This window comes from Sus scrofa, chromosome 16 (genome assembly GCF_000003025.6).
Source record: "Sus scrofa isolate TJ Tabasco breed Duroc chromosome 16, Sscrofa11.1, whole genome shotgun sequence".
Classification (NCBI taxonomy): Eukaryota; Metazoa; Chordata; class Mammalia; order Artiodactyla; family Suidae; genus Sus; species Sus scrofa.
In genome coordinates, this window is record NC_010458.4 from 53,271,369 (window position 1) to 53,293,469 (window position 22,101).

Here is a 22,101-nt window from a genome sequence, read left to right on the forward strand (position 1 = left end):
TAAGGGCCAGCCACATGTCCAGCAACCTTACATGACCATATGGCTGCACTCAGGAAACCCAAATAGAGAAACAGAGCTGTACCCTTTATGGTTTCCAGTCATAGAAGAAATAGCAGTCAGTGGCAATCAGATGGGGAGTATTTCACGCATGCAGAGGTGTGGTGACCTGCTCTTGCTAGTGATCCATCTGTTTCTTCATCTGCTGTTTGGATTCAAAGAATGCCTGTGCCTCTCTGAGCTGACTAGGGATGAATGAGATTTGTGTGAGTACCCTAAGTTCCTGTGAGCAAGGCAGAATCCCCCAGGAGGAAGGCTCTAAGATGAAGTGGGAAGAGTTTAATCTCTCTGTGTGATGTCCCTCACACCTCTGAGCGTCAGTGTCCAAGCCAGCAAAATGAAGACTCTACCTTCCAGAGCACTCTACCATGCACATGAAATATATATATTCATATATATAAGCCTTTTGTGCAGCACTTAATAGGAATTCAGTAAATTGCTTTCCTTCCAAGAATGCCACTGTTAGCTCTTAGTATTTTATTTTATTTTATTATTTTATTTTATTTTTTGTCTTTTTTAGGACCACACCTGCTGCATGTAGAGGTTTCCAGGATAGGGGTTGAATCAGAGCTGCAACTGCCAGCCTACACCACAGCCACAGCCACAATCGATCAGAGCTGCATCCATGACCTATGGTGAAACTTGCGTCAACACCAGATCCTTTAACCCACGGATCGAGGCCAAGGATCAGATGGAACCCACATCCTCATAGATACTAGTCAAGTTCATAACCCACTGAGCCACAATGGGAACTCTGCTCTTAGTCTTTAAATATGATATCAAACGTAGAAACCAAGACCCACAGTGACCAATATAAGTAACTGTTATTTATGATTAAGTAATACTATTTATAGGCTGAAGCTTTTCGATCAACTCCTGGACTCCAAGTCCTTCAGCAGGAGGTACTGGCCACCTCTTGATCTCTGTATCCCCCACCAAACAACATAAGGCTCCAGACTTCCTACACCAGAGGGTCCTGGGAGTGGCAACTGTGCTGAAAGGGACATGTTGTGAAGAGTCTGTAAATGTATTAACCTCTGGTCATAGTATTTGCATTTGAATTGGATGTTTGCTTGGGAGCAGGGGAGGGTGATGTGCTGCCTGGCCCAGTGCCGGGCACAACATAAGTCTAATAACTGGATGCCAAAGGATTGGACTAGCCTTCCCTTTACATAACTTACCTCTTCTGCCCTATGTGGTCATGGTTGAAATGAAGACTAAGAGTGTAAGAAATAGTTCCATTTATTGATTAGAAGATGGTATAAAATTACAGCAATTTGCAGGCATCCTGGGCTTTCTGGAAGGGACATGCAGTGCTGGGTTCTAGCAGGAGATGGAGTGGAGGCACGGACCACTGGGCATTGTCTCCCTTCCTGCAAATGATAAGGGACTTGCATCACCAGCACAGACGCTAGTGTGAGAGAGAATTATTGGTCCTTGCCTCTGGAAACAAAGGAGGTGGGCAGTTTAGATCATCAGACAATGCCATGCTTACTAATTCAGTCCTATCCTACATATGTTAGGTGCTGGCTCTCCCAATCTAGTCAGGGTAGATTCTCATTGTTCTGTGTAATACTCATTCTTCCCACCAAAGAAAGGGAAACAGGCACATTGGTTTGGGAGGCCGTCAAAGGATGGTGTACATTTGGCTCAGGTCATCTTGCTTCCAGATTCATCAAGGTCTGCTGGATTTGGCGGCAGTGGGCTGGGGCACGCAAGCAGAAAAATGTGCACTACTGTTTAAGCTCAAGCAGAGGGACCTTCCATAGGGCAGCAGTGTGAAGAGATGAGCATGCTTCCAAAATAATCCCGATTTCACCTTGACTTTCTCGAGAAGAGGGAGGAGGGAGAGCTGGCAATCAGAGATTGAGCCACGTGATGTTGGGTTTCATAGAATGTCTTCAGCAGAGAATTCTTCCAAAGTGTAAAAGGTGTTTCTGTCCGAAGAGTCGGTGTGTAAAATCAGAAGGAGGACAGATCAAGGTGTTAAGTTGGCTGTTTAGTACAATGTCTCTGAGAGCGGCATGGCTGTGTTCACATTACATGACATTTTGGAACAGCTGGAGGGACCTCATGATGTTGTCATCCTGGGAAGGGAGGAAGGGGAGGAGAGGATGGTTAGAGTCTGAGGCTTCTCCCTGAGAAGCTCTATAACTAATGAGCAAATCTCCAGCATGTGTTTCCTGTTCTGAAAGAACTCTGCAAGGGAATGAGAAACAAGGAGTAAGGGGTGGGTGAGGATCTAGAAAGCGAGCCATTCAAAGCCAAAAGCACCTTCTCTGGCCTGAAAGAGAAATTCAGAAGAAAAAATTATCCAGTAAACAGTGAGAATTGCTTCTTTAAAGAAGCTGTGGGCAATGGCGTTTTATCAAATGCTATTTTTATGCCTATGGAGGTGATTACACTCCCTTTTTTCTTTCAAATTCTATGATGTCATTAATCACAGCAATTAGTTCCTGAAATGTTAGACCTTTCTGGCATTCTATAATAAACCTTACTTGTTCATGATGTATTATGCTTTTTACATATTGCTGGATTTGATTGTTTGCATCTATGTCCACAAGGAATATATCAGCCCCCCAAATTTTTTATCTTGTAATGGTTTTGATGCATTTCCATAGGTTTATGGTAGCCTCATAAATGAAGGTGCGATGTTTTCCTTCTTTCTCTATTCTTTGAGTTTGTATTAAGATTAGCATCATTTCTTCCTTAAATATTTGGAAGAACTTACCAGTGAAGGCATCCAAGGCTGTCATCTTCTCTGTGGGAAAGTTTGATATACAGATTCCATTTCTTCAACAGACATAAATAGGACTATTCAGATTTTCTATTTCTTTTTGTGTTAGTTTTCATAAATTGTATTTTGTAAGGAGTTTGTAGATTTCATATGTTGTTAAGTTTACTGGATAATAAACGGTTAACTTTTTAAGTCTTAAAGCTTGTAGTGATGTTACCCTTTTCATTCCTAATATTGATCATTTGAGTTTTCTTTCTCTTTTGTTTACATCAGTCTTGCTAAGCATTGATTGATTACATTAATTTTTTTCAAAGAGGCAACTTTTGAGTTTATTGATTTTCTTATTATATGTCTTGATTATGTGTTCTCTATTTTACGTTGTTCTATTGTATATTTTCTAAGGAGTAAGTATGAAATGTATAAAATCATCAAATGTTTGGATATTAAACACATTTATAATTACATGGGCCATAGAAAAAATATTTTGAATTAAAATATAATGAAAATATGACACATCAAAATTTGGGGGATGTAAAGCAGTACTCAGAGGAAAATGTATCCCTTCGAATGTATCTATTAGAAAAGAGGGAGTTCCCGTTGTGGCTCAGCGGTTAACAAATCCGACTAGCATCCATGAGGATGCTGTCCGATCCCTGGCCTCCCTCAGTGGGTTAAGGATTTGGCGTTGCCGTGAGCTGTGGTGTAGGTCGCAGATACGGCACGGATCTGGCATTGCTGGGCTGTGGTGTAGGCTGGCAGCTATAGCTCCAATTGGACCCCTAGGCTGGGAACCTCCATATGCCACAGGAGCTGCCCTAAAAAGAGAAAGAAAGAAAGAAAGAAAGAAAGAAAGAAAGAAAGAAAGAATGAAAGAAGGAAAGAAGGAAAGAAGGAAAGAAGGAAAGAAGGAAAGAAGGAAAGAAGGAAGGAAGGAAGGAAGGAAGGAAGGAAGGAAGGAAGGAAGGAGAGAGAGAGAGAGAGAGAGAAAGAAAGAAAGAAAGAAAGAAAGAAAGAAAGAAAGAAAGAAAGAAAGAAAGAGGAGTTCCTGTCATGGCGCAGTGGTTAACGAATCCGACTAGGAACCATGAGGTTGCGGGTTCAGTCCCTGCCCCTGCTCAGTGGGTTAATGATCCGGCATTGCCGTGAGCTGTGGTGTAGGTTGCAGATGCAGCTCGGATCCCGTGTTGCTGTGGCTCTGGCGTAGGCTGGTGGCTACAGCTCCAATTGGACCCCTAGCCTGGGAACCTCCATATGCCGCTGGAGCGGCCCAAGAAATAGCAAAAAAAAAAAAAAAAAAAAAAGAGAGAGAGAGAGAAAGAAAGCAAGAAAGAAAGAAAGAAAGAATGGTTGAAAATCAATGATATAAACCTCCATCTCAAAAATCTAGAAATAAAACCTAGCAAATTTAATTAAAATAAAAAAGCAGGGAGTTCCCGTCGTGGCACAGTGGTTAACGAATCCGACTAGGAACCATGAGGTTGCGGGTTCAGTCCCTGCCCCTGCTCAGTGAGTTAACGATCCGGCGTTGCCGTGAGCTGTAGGTTGCAGACGCGGCTCAGATCCCGAGTTGCTGTGCCTCTGGCTAGGCCGGTGGCTACAGCTCCGATTTGACCCCTAGCCTGGGAACCTCCATATGCTGCGGAGGCGGCCCAAGACATAGGCAAAAAGACAAAAAAAAAAAATAAAAAAATAAAAAAATAAAAAAGCAGAAGGAAGGAAATAATTTAGAACACACATAAATGAAATAGAAAGCAGATCTAAAGTAGAGAAAATCAACGAAGATAAAGTTGAATCTGGGTATTTGAAATGTTTTAAAAGTTTCTAGAACAGGGAGGTATAACTATCTCACAATTAAAGTATATGGGTTTGAAAATCAGCCTGCCTAGATTGTAATTTATTTATTTATAGGGTGGGTTGTGAAAAAGAAATAAGTTAATTAATGAATAGCTCTAGAAGTTGCTAATGTGAGAAAGTAAATTGATTAAAAACTGTTAATCAAAGTCAAAAAAGCTGGAGTTCCCATTTGTGGTTCAGTGGTTAATGAACCTGACTAGTATTCATGAGGATGCAGGTTCCATCCCTGGCCTCGCTCAGTGGGTTAAGGATCCAGTGTTGCCGTGAGCTGTGGTGTAGGTCACAGACATGGCTCAGATCTCTCATTGCCATGTCTGAGGCGTAGGCCCTCGGCTAGCTTGGATTCAACCCCTAGCCTGGGAATCTCCCTCGGGTGAGGCCCTAAAAAGACAAAAGACACACACTCCAAAAAAAAAAAAACAAAAACAAAAACAAAAAAGCATAATACAATAAGGCATGGTATTTAAAATTAGAACAATGAAGTTCAAGTTTCAACTCTATCACTTAGTGTGCCTTAGCTACATCTCTTAACCTTGCATCACCTCAGTTTTCTCTTCTTTAAAATGGGTGCAATGAATACTGATGGGCAGCCAGTTCATAATGATTAAACAGTAGAAATGTTTCTAACCCTAATAGTAAATAGCTGCTTACCTGAGCCACTCCTCCAGCATCTTTGCCTCTGGCTACCTAGTAACTCATCCAGGACTACCCAAAGATCCGTCGACTCCCAGGTTAATGCCAAGTTTAGCAGAGGTTCTCTAGGGTACTGCTTTGGGGCATTGGGCAAACTCAGTTAAGAATGATCAATTCTCAGTCTATTCTAGTTATTAAATATTTTGATTACATATTGCCTCTGCCTCTCAGGGTTGTTGTGAAGTTTACATAATGTACCTAAAACTTGGTAGATGCTCACTGCATGTTAATAACTTCCTCCTTGCTTTCCTGCATTTGCAGTTCTTATCGGGTGGAGCATAGAGTAACAGTGTACCTTTCAGAAACAAGGTATTGGTATAAATGCATTTTATTTTTTAAATTAGAGGAAAGCAATTATTTCCATTTCAGTCTCTGGCTGACTCTGGGGCCAGTTTATTCTTTAGCAGCATCAGCATCACTCTGGACCTACTGAATTAGAGTCTGCATTTTAACAAGAGCTTTAAGGAGGTTGGTTTGTACATTAAAGTTTCAGAAGCATTGGTCAGGGCACTTGTGTTAAAATGAAGATTTCTAGGGGGGTTCCCATTGTGGCTCAGCAGGTTATGAACCCGACTAGTATCCATGAGGATACAGATTCAATCCCTGGCCTCACTCAGCTCAGTGGGTTAAAGATCTGGCATTGCTGTGAGCTGTGGTGTAGGTCACAGATGCCCCTTGGATCTGGTGTTGCTGTGGCTGTGCTGTAGGCCAGTAGCTCAGCTCAGATTGTACCCCTAGCCTGGAAATTTTCATATGCCGCAGGTGTGGCCCTAAAAATAAAATAAAACAAAACAAAGATTTCTAGATTCCAACCCCAGACTGAGAGTCTCTGGAATGGAGGCCTGGAAATGTGCATTTCCAGTCATCTGAGGCAATTCTTATGCACATTATGGTTTAAGAATCAGAGCTTAGTTTTTTTTTTTTCCCCCAGTTACTCCCATGTAGTCTGGGAATTGGATCATCAAGCCCGAAGCAGATTGTAAAATGACAGTGTTGCCCACTTGGAGGTCTGTAGTTTCACAGCGACCCCCTCTGGGCTTTCACACCCCCGCCGTGTAACCCTGTCTTTGTGTGGCTCAGCCTGTGCTGAGACCTGCCACAGGCCAGCCTGAGCAGTGGAGATGGGTGGAATTTTGTGCTGTTACTGGTGTTGGTACTGGTAGTGGCAGCCAGTTAGTATTTCCGCTAATACTAACCTAGGGGATTACAGGTTTCTCATTTTCTCCTCCTGCAGGTCCCTAGCACAGATTTTCTTTCTCAGATTTAGAGGTTTTGTGCCCTGAACTCTCTCCTTACCTCCTGACAGGATTCAAGAAATTCATCTAAAGTCACAATGCCGTCTTTATTTTTGTCCATTTTCTGAAAGACACAACAAGAAGCATTTTAAAGAATCTGGTAATCTGCATTCCAAAATTTGCTTTTTGATAACCAGTGTTCCCCCAAGAATTAGGATGTTCTTTCACAGGCCAGACAGCTCCACCTAGGCCCTTGTTATAGCACTTTGACCCCTATGAGCTTCCATCAAATTAAAAAACTTGCTCTAGGAGTTCCCCAGTGGCTCAGCAGGTTAAGGATCTGTCATTGTCACTCCTGTGGTGTGGGTTTGATCCACCGCTCAGGAATTTCTGCATGCCATGGGCTCCCCACCCCCCTGCCAAAAAATCCCCACAACTTGCTCTGATGTTCATCTTCTCATCATCTGATTATTTTGCCAATACCCTAAAATGTCTTTCCTAGTCTCACTTCTAGATTGTCCACTTGGCAGAAGGAACACTGGACATGAGAGGTTCTACTTTTGTCTCTGTCACTTACTGTGAGATCTTAGTGAGTGAGCCTCTGCTTTTCCTATCTGCAAAGTGAGAGGATTAGACCAGAATGAGCTTTAACATTCTCTGATGGTCTCCTGCTAGGGTAATTTTTTTTCTAGCATAAAAAATCTCTTCTATTCATGGATTAACAGCCCCACCTACTTTTACCAGAGCAAGGCTAAACTCAGTCAATTAAAAGATCTCATAATCCAACCCACCCTAGTTTCTACCTGACTTCCTTTGACTCCCCAGACACAAATGCTTCACACCTACACAAATGTGCTTGGTGACATACACCTTCTCTGTTTACTCTGCTCTCCCAATGATTTTTATGGAACTTTAGAGTCCATACTCTACTATTTATACTTAACAATCTCCCTTGCTCTCTTCTGTACTGCCTACTTGCCTGTTCAATGAGATAATCTATTCCTGGAGAATAATACATCTTGTAGTTCTCTTCTGTTTCCTACTTCGTGTAGTACAGGCTTGGACATGAACCACAGCTCATGGTGGTGTGACTGACGGTTTGATGCTTGTGGGCTGACTGATCTAAATCGAGCTTAAAGCTCACGCACAAGGGGTGTGCTCTTACCTGGAAGAAGACGTCCACGTGCTGCCTTGGAGTGTCTTCTTTAAGCACAGGATATGTGTATTTCCCCATCATGTCATAGATGGCTTTGACAATGTCCATCATTTCCTGGAGGGGGACAAGGAGGCACACGGTGTGGGAACCAGGAAGTCAGGCTCTTCTAGGTGAGAGTTTAGGGCTCTTGACCCTCTTGGAAATGAAACTGATTAAAAGGAACTTCTTTAGCTGGTGGGAGGGAGTTAGAAAGCAAGCAGAAGGGGCTACGCGTTCTGGGAGCTTCCTCCCATAGAGAAGGCAGTGGAAAATTCTCTTTGTCATTCCTGCAAAGGAGAGTGTGGCCATCTCTAAGACAGTGCTGCAGGAGGGAGAGGAAAGAGAAGAATAAGAAGAGCAGGCGGGTGTAGAGGGGAGGAGGAAACTTAACAACTTGCTAGTTTTAATGAGGATTAAATATGTTCCCTCAAACTCTCTGTATCTTTTTATTTCACTTTAAAAACTATTTATTTTTTAAGACTTTACTTTTTAGAGAAACTACCTGTATCTTTATAAGAAATCTCTCAACTGAAGCTAGTTTATGCTGATAATTTCCTATCTTTATAACCCAAAGCTGCTTTCTACAAAGACATAATTACCATTCTTGGTGGATGGGACCAGGTAGATGTTACAAATCCTATTGCATTTTTCTTTCTAATCTTCCAATGCTTCTGAATATGGAATAAGTGGTTGGCACATGCTTATTAAAAGAATTCAGTTGTTCTTCTTATTGCTCTATAGATGTTTCCCCAAGACTGTGAGCTCTGAGGACACATGCTTGATTCTTCCTCGCCAAGTTCTCTGCACCTGGCACCTTGTCTGCCATGAACGGGAGCCCAGGTGAGTAGCCCTGTGGTGATCTAATCACACTGGCCAGAGATAGGGTTCCTTGTGCTTTCCCTGGCCCCTCCTTGGAATGGGGGAAAAGAATACAGAAAGACGGGCATGTCTACGGGGACCCATGGGACAGCTTCTATCTTGGGTTCCTTGCCCGCTACTCCTCATTTCATGTCCTTATTTAGCTATTTTTGTTTTTTTTAACCTATTATTACTAATTTTAGACTTGCACAAAACTTGAAAAACAGTACCGAGTACTCATGGATACCTTTGACCCAGCTTCCCCTAAATACTAACAACTTGCATAACCACAGCACAATGATGAAGGCTAGGAAATTAACAATGCACCACTGCTGTGAACCACAGCACTATTGACAATGCCACAAAACTATTAAGCTACAGAACTTACTCCAGTTCCGTCAGGTTCCCCCCCCACACCCTCCACCAATGCCTTGTTTATGTTCCAGGATCCCACTTCACGCTGCTGTGTCTCCTTACTCTCCTCTAATCTGTCGTGGTGTCTCATTCTGCCTTTGTCTTTGAAGACCATGACTCTTTTGATATGACTACTGGCCAGTTACTTTGTAGAATGTCTCTCAGTTTGGGTTAGTTCCCGGTTTACATATGATTAGATTGGAGTTATGCATTTTTGATAGGAAGACCACAGAAGTGACATTATAGCCTTCCTGGTGCATCATATCAGACAGGCACAGCGGGCTGCTGTGAGTTATTACTGGTGATGTTAACCTTCCTCACGTGATTAAGGTGGTGACTGTCACATTTCTCCACTGATCTTAGACTCTGTCCGCAGCCACTGCCTGTAAAAATCATTACTGTAATGTTTGCTTAATGGGGATTTTGTATGACCTTTATTCCTTCTATGTTTACTAACTGGAATTCTTCTTTAAGGAAGAGCTTTCACTCCCTTCTCCCATTTATTTATGTATTCATTAACCTGAATACGTATTTATCATTTATTTGAATATATAGTATATCATTTGAGTATATATTATTTATTATGGACTCATGGATATTTATTTTATAGCTTATCATCTAGAACTATAAATTCGCATTTTGTATTTTGTTCAAAGTGTTCCAGCTTTGGCCACTGGGGACTCCTTCAGGCTGACTTCTGTGGTCTTTTGACATGCCCCCCCTCTTTTTTAAAAAGATAAATAAATACCATTCTTTTCAACACTGCATGATGCTCCAGGCTCATCTTGTATTTTCTCTTCCCCATGCCTGGAATGAACCAAATTCAAGGAGACTGGTTCCTCTTACTGGAGAATGATATTTAGACATCAAGGTCTGGGCTCTAGGCCAGCTCATTGGTACGGGGTGTTATTGTTCTCAGGTCCTCTCAGTGGACAAAACTAGGACATATATATCTCTATCCATATGTTTATTTTAAAATATGTACTTTACAAGTCCTCAACATCCACATGGTTGTAGGTTTCTTTCCTGAGTAACTTTTATAAGATAAAGGACTTAAAGATAAATTTTGATTGCTTTCTCAGGGTTTTCATTGCCTATAATTTTGATGAAACTCTTTCCAGATGACTGCCATGGGGAGATCCAGCTATCCTTTCTAGGAAGTTGCTTATCCACACTTTCTTTTCCTTTTAAGAAGTACTCCAGCCATCCAGAAAGGTCTGAAGGGCATTAATGGGGACAGTTTGGTCTAATTTGCAAGTTTAAAAAGGGAGCAGCAGTTAGTAAGATTATTCATTGATGAAATAATGGTTGCACCAAGGTTGAAAGTTTTACTATAATTCTCATTTTAGGGTCCTTTTTGTAAAGTAGTATTTGAATACTTTAGAGTATCGTATATTTGAGTATGTACAGAAGCATTTAATTATTTACAAAATTGAAATAATCTTCTACATACTACTGTAGAAAGTAATTTTAAAAATGCATCATACTAATTTTTATAGCTTACTGCTCTTGCATGCTCTTAAATGGTCACTGTTACTCCATTACATGTACTTAGTGGACTTCATTGACCACATCTGCTAGTAGTGAATATTAGGGTTTCCACATTTTTAGGATTGTCCAGCACTTTGTCTTCAGCACCTAGAACACCTAATAATAAACCCTTGAATATGTACTGAGTATATCCACGACTGAATGAATGAGGAATGAAAACGGGAGAGGACCTTCCTGGGTGGAGGCGAGGATTAGAGATGTTATTTGTAAGTCCAGGCACTGTGCCAGGCAGGCAGGAGCGCAGGAAGTGGGCTGTTACAAGATGCTAAATCCAGCTTCCACTGAGATGCCAAGATAAGGTAGATACCAAAGTGAATTCTGAGATAGACCTGTGGGTATTTCACTATCTAGATACCAGAGATACTTTGAGGCTCTAAAAGTGTCAAGCAGTGAAGATTCAGAACTTGTTTGTCATGATTTCTTTAGCGATGACTGCACCTGACCCCTTTCTGTGGTTTTATTAGTAGGAGAGAGAGGTTGTGGCTAATATGATTCAACTGTAATCTTCACTTCCTTAAAGATCTCCCTTTTCTGGGTGATGCTTGCAGTGTTTCTATTCCAGTTTTTACCTTTAACTTATGGCCTTTAATCTGCTAAATGCACGTTTCCCTAGGAAAAGTTACTCTATGCTGAAATCAGTCACTTATACCCCCTTGGGAATGTGTCTTGCATAAGTGAGAAGGAATGAATCTGGTTAATCCTTTCTTGAGTGAACTGGGAGGGGTAGGGCAATTCCAGGGGTCGGGGGGAGTCAAAGATGACCTTCATTTTGTTAGGAACCAACTCTGCCCCGAAGCAGGCCATCCTCATTCAGACCATTTCATCCTGGAGCTGTTTTCTCTTTCATTAGATGTCTCCTTTGTAGCTCTCTCATGCCCCTGGTCTCAGTTCACTTACCTCTTTGTTTATGTATCCATCTTTATTGATGTCATACAAATTAAAGGTCCATCTTAGCTTTTCATGGACGGTTCCTCTCAGTAAAATGGACAGAGCAGTTACAAAGTCCTGAGAAGTGGAAGAAGCGTGAGAGACATCAACCACCAAGCCATCAGGTCACGGGGTGGGGAGGCTCTGTCACTGGGTCAGACTCTGACTGCAATTACAGAATGGTATCTCCCGGGTGCTCTGTCCCAAGAAGGATGTGGCCAAGCTCAGTGAAGAGCACCTCCCCTTCCATTCCTACCCTACCCCACTGTGGGGAAGGAGCCCCTCGAGGAAGGGTGGAGCTCAGCGTGTACTGACACCTGCAGGCACAGGATCACAGCATCCTCTGCTGTCGCCTTATCCCATGGCCGCCATTTTCGTACAAGTGGCAGCTCAGAACGTGGGCTTAGGAAACATAGTACCTGAGTTCAAAGCCCTCCTTTACCACTTACTGGCTGTGTGACCTTGGCAAAACTGCTCCATCTCTTTGCCTTCCTTTCCTCTTCTGTAAACTGGTAATAAATTATAGAACCCTGCCTTGTCAGGGTTACTGTGAGGAGTAAATGAGTTAATGCATGCAAAGCACCCAATACAGAGCCTGCTGCATGGTAAGCTCGGTGTGCCCGTGAGTTATTACACTGTTATCACTAGTCCCTGGGGTCCTGAGTTCCTGGTGGGTAAGCACGGTTGCTTCTTCTCGCTTCAGGAAATCCTTGTGAAATGGATAAAGGACTGAAGTATTTAATGATCCCCACCCCTTCCTCCAACACCCCCATGGTTTAGAGGAAGCATGTTGGGGCCCCAGCACCTTCTAGAGACAAGCCTACCTCAAACTTCACGGAGCCTGTCTGCGTGGTGTCGAAGGCGTGGAAGAGGTAATGGGCATACATGCTGGCATCTGCAAGGCACAGAAGGAAAGGCAGGTGATGGGAGCAGGGGCCCTGCAGAGGGGAGTGAGATCACTTAAAAACAATAAGGAAGAGAAGAGGGTGGTGCTGGGGTGATAGAAGGGAAAAAATTACAGAATGGAAAACCACTGGTGTCAACCGGGGCCTGTTTGGCTTTCCTAGGGTTGAGGTGGGAAGTTCTGGCAAGCGCTAAGACAGGCCCTCGCCCCTGTGTCTAGCCATCCCCAGAGAGAGACACTCCTGCCTGTCTATGTGTGTAATTCCTGTTGGATAAATGATGCAGTGACTGTGTGGAGACGACGCTCTTCTCAGTGGCAGCACAGTGCCATGGAGCGAACAGCTATCAGGGAGCAGACAGACCTGGGCTTGGAGAGCTCTGTCACCACCTAGCTGTGTGACCACAGGCATCTAACGCAACCTCTCTGAGCTTTACCTTCCTGTCTCTGCACAATGTTAAACTTTCCACTTAGCCACACCATCAAAACCACCATCCAATCTGCCACATGGTCAAAACTCAATAAAGGGTGGATCAACAGGACTCCACAAACAGCTATTCTGGGACTTGCATGGGAGGAAACTGTACCCCTGGTTGGCGGAGGGGCCCTGTGAGGGTCCCCCACCTGAGAGGGCTCCTGTCTGCTGCTGAAGAGGCCCAGGAAGAGCCCAAGAGGATCTGAGACTCTGTTTCATCAGGACCCAGGAAAGGGGTCCTGCAAGAGATGGCTCCTGGGAGTTTCTGCTGTGGCATAATGGGATTGGGGCCATCTTGGGATTGCTGGGACATGGGTTCAATCCCTGGCCTGGCACAGTGGGTTAAGAATCCGGCATTGCAGCAGTTGCAGCTTGGGTGGCAGTTGTGGCTCAGATCTGATCCCTGGCCTAGGGTGGCCAAAAAAGAGAGAAATGGCTCCTGAGAGCAGAAAGTAAGTTGGCATGTGACACACTGGGGCCACAGCAAAAGCCTCTGATGTCCTAAGCCTCTGGAGCCAGAGCAGGTTCCCACAGGAGTCAAGCTGGGTGACAGAGCAGCTGGCATACATGTATGAGCCTGGCATACATGCTAACCTGATTTATAAGCACAATTTTATTCACCCTGCATCCTTTTGGATTAATTTATTTTTATAGTGTCCAGTATCTACTAAAGTTCTTTTTCAAAATCCACCTTGCCTCAGCTATTTTGAGGAAAAGACAGATTCTGGCACAATGGTGAGGCTAACATGGCAAAGCTTTTGACAGACACTCATGGGATCTAATTCCGCCACTCACTAGCTGTGCCGTCTTGAGTGAATTGCTTAGCCTCTTTGAAACTGAGTTGCCCCAATCTGGGATAGCAATACCGGCTCTCTAGAGCTGTTATGAGACTTTATTTATTTATTTTTTTGTCTTTTTGCCTTTTCTAGGGCTGCTCCTGCGGTATATGGAGGTTCCCAGGCTAGGGGTCGAATCAGAGCTGTAGCTGCCAGCCTACGCCAGAACCACAGCAATGCAGGATCCGAGCTACATCTGCGACCTCCACCACAGCTCACAGCAATGCCGAATCCTTAACCCACTGAGCGAGGCCAGGGATCGAACCTGCAACCTCATGGTTCCTAGTCAGATTTGTTAACCACTGAGCCACAACGGGAACTCCTCGAGCTGTTATGAGACTTTATGATATTGCTTTATCGATTTCTCCTGCCTTGGAAAGCATCCATTTTCAGAACTCTTTACTGATAAGCTTTAGCCAGTTCCACATCTTGCAATAAGGGAAGGGTCTGGAGTTCCCGTCGTTGTGCAGTGGTTAACGAACCGACTAGGAACCATGAGGTTGCGGGTTGGATCCCTGCCATTGCTCAATGGGTTAACAATCCAGCGTTGCCGTGAGCTGTGGTGTAGGTTGCAGACGCGGCTCGGATCCTGAGTTGCTGTGGCTCTGGCATAGGCTGGTGGCTACAGCTCCGATTCGACCCCTAGCCTGGGAACCTCCATATGCCGCGAGAGCGGCCCAAGAAAATGGCAAAAAGACAAAAAAAAAAAAAAAAAAAAAAAAAAAGGGAAGGATCCTGTTCTGAGTTCTCCCCAAATGTGAGGAGGTGGCAGATAAATAACAAGGAAGTATGAACTTGAAGGAGGAAGGCTGCTCACCAGAGAGGGAGCCAGCAGGGATCTTTTTCAAGGTTGGACTTACCTCCATGAGGGAAAAACTGAGCGTAGATCTGCTTGAATGTTTCTTCGTTGACCACACCACTGGGGCACTCCTGTATGAAGGGGAGAGAACCAGCGGGCATGTCTGAGAGCCTTGGGGTCTGGGGTTCCTCATGCTCCCTGGTGGTTACCTGTGCCCTATGAGGAGCAGAGTCTAGGCTTTGGTATTAGAAAGACCTGGATTTGGATCCTGGCTCAGCCCCTTCTAAGCTTTGTGACTTTGAGTCTCTGATTCTCAACATCCTTACCTATGACATGGTGACAGTGCCTTTTTAGCAAGGCTCTCACGAGATTTAATATGTGAAATAATGTGGTAAATTAATACACTGGCATTCAGGCTTACACTTCGGTCTGTGAGCTTGGTTAGCAACAGACCTAAATCCCATCATTTCTGGGGCACTGACAGTAATGACAGTGTGAATAGGTTATGCTAAGCTGAGGATCTGGGCCCGTGTGAATTCTCCAAGGCTGTGCCATCCTGTGAAGATTCCAGGTGGCCGGCCAGTTTCCCATCTACTGAGACCACCTCGTTCTTGCTTGGCATCCTTCTTTCTAGCCAGGTGACCTTGCTCTCCTGTTTCCTTTATAGAATCCGCCTTCCTTTTACAACTACCCACATGCAGAATCTCCCAGAGGGGCCCCCTGTGCATTCTGGAGAGCTTAGCCCCAAGTGGGAAATCCTGCCTGGGCCTTCAGGGCTGGGCGGGTCTTACATTTTTGAAGCCGCGGTAAAGGACTTGCAGCTCCCTCTTGGTGAAATTGGTCTGGGCCTCAAGCTGCTCCAGTCCCTCTGGCCGATGGCACACCATGGTCATCTCCAGCTCATCTTCAATCTTATCTGGAACCAGAGGAGATGGCATTGGAGTGGCTAAGATCAGTGGTCACTTGTCAGGCCACAGTCTGGGCTGTCAAGAGGATAGTGGGGTGACCTGGACACACTGCAGATGACCTTAAACCCTACCCCCTGCTTGGTCTCTCCTGTCTCACCATCAGTGCAGCCATCACTCCAGATCCGCTGGACATCACCTAGGGAGGGAACTTCAGCCTTGGAGATAAATGTGTTCCAAGTGGAGATGAGGGCAGAAGCACTAAAAATAAGCCCACATGAAAACATTTCCTTTTCTTTCAAAATAACTGCTTTGCAAATTCTGTTTGCTGCCCACTGGGCCATCTGAATATTCTAGAGACACAGGTAAGTGAGTGGATGAACATCCTCCAAATAGCAAAGGGAAACAAATCTATTAAAAAAAAAGAGACTAAACTCCATTTGGGAAACTAGAGGAAGGCTAGCTTGATTAAACAAAAGGTATAAGTTATAGCATGTTAAATATTAATTTACAACACAAGTTCATTTCTAGTATTGGAATATCTATCAGACATCCTTAAATAAGAGGGAAGTGACTTATATGGGAGCTACTGGATATAGACAAGGGCTCTAAAAACAGTTGTTTTAAGTAGTAGCCTAACTAGTCCTCCTACATGTACTGTAATGCAATATAATTTTGCACTAGTTATTTAGAAAGTGTCAGTCCTTTAAAGTAAGAACCCTGTCCATCTCTTATTGAGGGATCACAAAACCCGAAGTAGTGGAATTCTCAAGATTTTACCATTACAGAAGGATAAGTGAGTGTTTTTCTCTGGGTACTGCCAGAATGCTTTCTATAAATTTACTCCAGTCAAGAATCCATCGCCAGCTAACCTTCTTGGCTCATTGTTGTTACACAGACGTCATCAAACTCATGTATTGAATGACCCTAAATCTGGGCTGGCAAGAATAGTGATGAGGTGGGCAGGTGTTGGGAAGGTACACACACCCCTCATGCCCGTGATGGTGGGGTGTGAGGACAGGCTGAGTTTGTATCTGGGAGAACAAGATGAGCTGGTGCGTTACACTTGTGTGCATTTCCTAGCCAGAGTTGGTCTGTTTGCATCAGAGTCTCTGCAGTTGTCTCACTTCCTTTTGAGACTGTGATCTCAGTGCAAAAGGAGTCCATCCAAGTGAGTTTGTAGCTCGCACCTCTTCTCTAAGGTAATGGACATTTGGGTAAGGTTCCGAGAGAGGCAGAAGAACTTGGTAACAATTCCCAATTGTCATCCTTCTTACGTGCTGGGAAACACCTATCATCTTATCCTACAGGGAGTAAAGAAGAGTATTCAATATAAATAAGACACTCTTTATACAAAATAGCTGCAAGTGGCCAATTTCCTTATAATTTGGATAGAGCCTTTAATTATTGTTATGTTTCTAGCTAACAAGTAGCAATTACCTAAATACTGCACATTCTCAAACAAACAAAAAATCCCACATAATTCTAATTCAATACTCACATATGTGTTTAACTCATTTAAAAATAGAAATCATTAGATTTAATAGCAATTTTATTTTTTAAAAAATGCACAGATACTTAACACTGTGAAAAGAAGTGAAAATTATATTAAAACTTAAATAAGACACAAATATATTTTTGGAAGAAATGATGTATTTTTGAAGGCATCTAATATACCTTTCCAAGTTTATCTTAATCAGAAGCTTAAAATTTTTTTTTCATTATTGACTGTAATTAGATTCTTCACAAGTTCAAGGAAGTCTATTTGTAGAAGTTTGAGAGAAACTTTCTGACTCAGAAACTGCACTTGCTTACTGCCTCTTTCATTAAAAATGCACTAAGTAATTAGAGAAATATCACATATTAAACCCACTTCATTAAGATGGTTTGTTTGCTGTCTGACCAACAGGATCAATTGCCGTACTGAAGAGGTTCCATAATATCGAAGTATTTGCATTGACTGCCAAGCTTTTGTTTTGTTTTGCTTTTTCATCACCCTCTAATTGTCAGACTGTGGTTAACATCAGTTACTGGAGGAAATTCGTGTATTTGAGATTTCAAGATGCTGATGTTGGGAAAGCACCCAAATGTAGGGGCTTAAACCAGTGCTGTTTCTTGAAAGTTTTTTTTCTTTTCTTTTCTTTTTTTTTTTTTTTTACTGTGTTTCAGAGTAAGAACTACAATTTACATCACAATGCAGTATATATAAGGGAAACATTTTTACGAAATATTTTAAAGCTAAGGTTTCATGAAATAATCCTTTCCCTTGCTAATGTGAGGTGTACTCTGTTCTCAGTTTTAAGCTAGTCCTTTCTAAAAATGTGCTGATGGTGACCCCCACGGTCAGGATTTGGGAATGGAGAGCACTAATTGAATTGTCTACACCCACAGCGACCTGCTGGGGTGCCCACCATCTAAGCATTCCTTTCCCTCACACCCGCTCTCCCTTCCCTTGTTTTGTATGCCTCATGGTTCTGGCCACTGTAAATATATGCTGGGGAAACTTTGGAAGGGGCTGTGGAGGTTTCCACATCCCAGTTTTCCCCTGGGGAGTCTCTGAGTGCTGCCCAAATGGTCCCACTAAAGGAAGGAGGGGGGCCCAGCTTCCTGGTTGGGGGAAGAGGAGACAGAATTAGCAGATGGGAGCCTCCTTGACTGTTTCTTTTGAGGTTTGTTTAGAGTCTCCGAGGCCAAAGGTGGCTTGTCGTTATTTTTGTTATTAAAAAGAATGATGAGCCAATTACTAGGTCTGATTGAGTTTGGGTGATAAAGATCAAAATTAACCCAGAGATCTAGTACAATGGTATTAATATAACTACATAACAAGAATAAGGCGGAGTATCTCCTGTTGGCAAAGTACTTCTACTCTGTAAAATGTTTTCATGCCCTGCTACCTTGTGCACGGTGGGGAGTGAGGGGGAACAGGATCCTCTCCATCAGAATATTAGGAAGAGGAGTTCCCGTTGTGGCACAAGGGAAACAAATCCATCCAGTAACCATGAGCTTGCAGGTTCGATCCTTGGCCTTGCTTCGTGGGTTAAGGATCCGGTGTTGCCATGAGCTGTGGGGTAGCTCAAAGACGCGGCTCAGATCCTGCATCGCTGTGGCTATGACGTAGGCCGGCAGCTGTAACTCCATTTGACTCCTAGCCTAGGAACCTCCATATGCCGCTGGTGCGGCACTAAAAAACAAACCAAAACGAAAAGGCTATTAGGAAGATAGGTGTCCTAACAGATCAAGAAAAAACTCTTTTCTAACTAGAAGTACCTTAAAAAGTGATGAACCATCAATCTATTACTGGGAATAGTTAAAGCGAGATAGAGTAACCAGCTGTAGAAGATGCTACATAGGTAATTCCCAGATTGAAGGAAAGTTTAGAGAAGATGATTCAGATTATGGGGGCCTTAATGTTTTGGGGATCATAGACTTTTTTGAGTGTAGATGAAAGCTTTCGACTCTCCCAGATAAAGAAAATGCACCTAACCACAGCATGTGGTCTGTACTTTCCATGAGTTTCTGTATGTTTCAAACACATGGAGCCCAGGTTGAGAGCTTCTAGCACAGGAGACGTCTTACAAACTCTGTCACTAACCAGCTTTGCTAGAGTCCTAGGTCACATAGCCAATTGGTGACAGAACTGGACCTCAAATCCAGCCAGTCCAAGTCCTTTTTATATCTGGCATCCACGTGTTTCTCCACTGGCTTCTGCTTCTCTTGAGCACAAATTGCCAGTTGATTTGTAACCAGCCTTGCAGTAGTCCTGCTCCTGACAAGCTCAGAGCTCTGTACAAGTGAGGCCCTTAGTCTGTGACCAGGAGGAGGGCCCAAGCCTTTAGTCTTCTCCCTAGTGACACGACATGACCAAAGCCCATGCCCGCGAGCATCTCCTTCTCCCTGGACTGGAAAATATTTTCCCCATCATGGGCTCTCTGGGTTGGACTTTGTACCCACCCATCTAGTTCTGAGGTTACAAAATGTTGTTGGTCCTTGGCACCAACACAGGCCAAAGACAGGTCTCGTTTGGCCTATAAAAATGTTTTAATTTCGTTTGGAATTTCCAATATCTTAAAGATGAGAGATTCATGTACAAGCTTGGATTTCTGATTTCTCTCGGGAAATGGGATCCTCTGACAGTTGTGGTCTCAAATTTTCACACAGCAACTGTTTATCAGAGCAGAGCTGGGGCTGATCCTTCTGAGTCGATCCCTCTGAGCAGCCAAAGCTCCTAGTGTGCCCTCTGCTGGCCTCTGGCTCACTTACTGCATTTGTGCTCCCTGCCTGGTCCTACAGGCATCTAAGTTTTGGGTTCCCTGTCTGATCTACGCCTACGTACCCCGCCCCGACAACCCGACAACCCGTCTACCTTTCCTCCACTTCACATCACCCAGCCTCCCACCCTCTCTCTTCCTCACTATTTGTTTGTTTAAACACATTCCGCTTTGTTTTACAAAGGACTTGAAGCTGATTGTATGAAACACATATAATGAAATAAAAAGAGATAAAGTAATAAGAAAAACTGCCTCAGACAATGTTGATTAGATTAGGAGGTCAAGACCACAGGGAAAAAGAGCATAGAAATTCAGGTCATTTGTTCTAAGCAGTTAGTACACTTGAGCCACAAATTGGCTCTGAGCTTTTTAAATATATCTTACTGTCTGAGAGAGGGAAGCATATCAGTTTCTAAGGTGGGGGGGAATGACAAAACTGTTCCTATAACTTGTCTCTAAAATAATGCTTCCAGTGTTTCTATATAGGTGGGGTTTGCTGACAAGAGGCACAGACAGTTGTTGAGCGAGAAGAATAATTACGAAATATATACTTGATTAAGAAGCTCTTCCTGGAGTTCCTGTCGTGGCTCAGCGGAAACGAATCTGACTAGCATCCATGAGGATGCAGGTTCGATCCCTGGCTTCGCTCAGTGGGTTGAGGATCTGGCATTGCTGTGAGCTGTGGTGTAGGTCGCAGACAGGGCTCGGATCTGGCCATCGCTGTGGCTGTAGTGTAGACCAGCAGCTACAGCTCCGATTGGACCCCTGGCCTGGAAACCTCCATATGCCAAGAGTGCAGCCCTAAAGTTAAAAAAAAAAAAAGAAGAAGAAGCTCTTCCACTGAAAGTAATGTGACCAAATTAGTCAAGTTAACTTAAACTTTTTTTACCTCTCTGATACTGGTAATACCACCAGGCGATGTCTAGGAAAAAGTAAGAAAACATTTTACCAAATCCATTCATCAAACAAACAAAACACACTTTTATTTTCCATGGAAAGTCCTCTCTGAGGGTGTGTAGGTCACTGTCCAGCTCAACATATGCGAAGAGGTCTGTTGTTAGCAGAGCTGGGACTGACCTTCTCCCATGGTCAGAACAGGCAAGAGAAGCGGGTCACCTTGCAGTGCCCACGGCTCCCAGCAGGGGGCTCATTGAGCATGCCCGCAGCCATGCAGCCATGCAGCCTAAAGAGAAATGGGATGGTGTGGGGCAGAGGATGCACAGATGAATATGGGCCTTGGAAATACCTGCATGTTTGATTGCGGAATGACTTATAAGATACCCTCCACAACGGAGGCGCCATTGCCACTCTGCCACTTTGTGATTTGAAGCTGTGTTCTTGTAGTATTCTTTATTCACTCATTCAACTATCAGTGAAGTATCAACTATGTGTCTATCGGTTCCCTGCTCTCATGGAGCTTACAATCTACAAGTCTTTGCTTCTCCCTTCCCTTCTTAATCTTAATAAGTAACACAGATGCAGAATAGGGAAAAGGGCTGTTGAAAAAACAATTTAGCACATTAAGATGAGCGGGCAGGGTGGGTGCATGCGAAATCCCATTATACCAAATATTAAACATAAGACAAAACATCGGACCTGGCAAATCCTCCATTGCATGGGGGACTGGGTGAATCCAGGTGATAAAGAGTAGAAAGAGGCTCTATTTGCTGCCCTCCTGCTGGCCTTTTGGGGTCTATTTGGGGGTCAGCTGAGTTTTCTCCATAGGCTATTATTTGAGCTTCCTCCTGTCTTTCCAGAATCCCTGATCAAGGTGCGCAAGGCAGACCAGCCACCACCATAAGTGGGTTTTAGTCACTCCTCACCACAACCGCAGACAGGAGAGCTTATTTTCCTGCTGCCCCTAAAAGGAGTGGTACCGGTGGGTGTCCTTTGGTTAGTATTCCTGCGCTTATCTCCTGACCTGAATCCCATGAGAGAAAACTTTATTATGCTGAATTTAGCTGCCCCCCTATTATCACTCTGATAGGTAACTCTATTTTTCCAATAGAGTTTCTTTTTGGAACAGTTTTAAGTTTATAGAAAAACTGCATGGAAAATGGAAAGTTCCCTACCCTCACAGTGTCCCCTGTTATTAACATAATGCATTGCTGTGGTATGTTTGTTACAATTGACAAACCAGGATTGATATATTATTTTTAACTAAAGCCCATAGTTTACAAGAGTTCACTCTTTGTGTGATATAGTTCTATAGGTTTTGACAAATGTATAATGCCATGTATCTACCTTTATAGTATGCTATGGAATAGTTTCATGGCTCTAAAAATGCTTGGGTAACATTTTTGTAGAGATATGTCTACAAATATGGATTGATTTTCTATGGTATGCCAGGAATATGATAGGTATTGGGAGAGAGATGAGGAGATAAAATGTCTGTT

The 22,101-nt window shown here is 43.4% G+C and overlaps 1 protein-coding gene and 1 long non-coding RNA gene across 14 annotated transcripts in view; one reads left to right on the forward strand and one right to left on the reverse strand.

Moving 5' to 3' along the window:
• Window positions 1,284–22,101, reverse strand: part of KCNIP1 (potassium voltage-gated channel interacting protein 1) — a 422,323-nt gene continuing 401,505 nt past the window's right edge. For 5 of the 7 annotated variants that reach the window (XM_021076583.1, XM_021076586.1, XM_021076587.1 and 2 more), the window contains 7 exons: window positions 15,324–15,448; window positions 14,594–14,663; window positions 12,346–12,416; window positions 11,492–11,599; window positions 7,742–7,846; window positions 6,638–6,700; window positions 1,284–2,144 (listed from right to left, as the gene is read on the reverse strand). In XM_021076583.1, coding sequence (XP_020932242.1) covers window positions 2,097–2,144; window positions 6,638–6,700; window positions 7,742–7,846; window positions 11,492–11,599; window positions 12,346–12,416; window positions 14,594–14,663; window positions 15,324–15,448 — 590 coding nt within the window. In that variant the 3' untranslated portion in view covers window positions 1,284–2,096. Of the gene's footprint in view, window positions 2,145–6,637; window positions 6,701–7,741; window positions 7,847–11,491; window positions 11,600–12,345; window positions 12,417–14,593; window positions 14,664–15,323; window positions 15,449–20,594; window positions 20,628–22,101 lie in introns of all 7 variants that reach the window. The other 2 variants (XM_021076582.1, NM_001031777.2) reach the window with 2 other exon arrangements.
• The window catches only part of LOC102158145, a 49,147-nt gene continuing 34,898 nt past the window's right edge, over window positions 7,853–22,101 (forward strand). For all 7 annotated transcript variants that reach the window (XR_308482.3, XR_002339728.1, XR_002339729.1 and 4 more), the window contains exons 1-3: window positions 7,853–8,392; window positions 8,513–8,611; window positions 12,225–12,393. This is a non-coding gene — a long non-coding RNA (uncharacterized LOC102158145). The remainder of the gene's footprint in view (window positions 8,393–8,512; window positions 8,612–12,224; window positions 12,394–22,101) is intronic.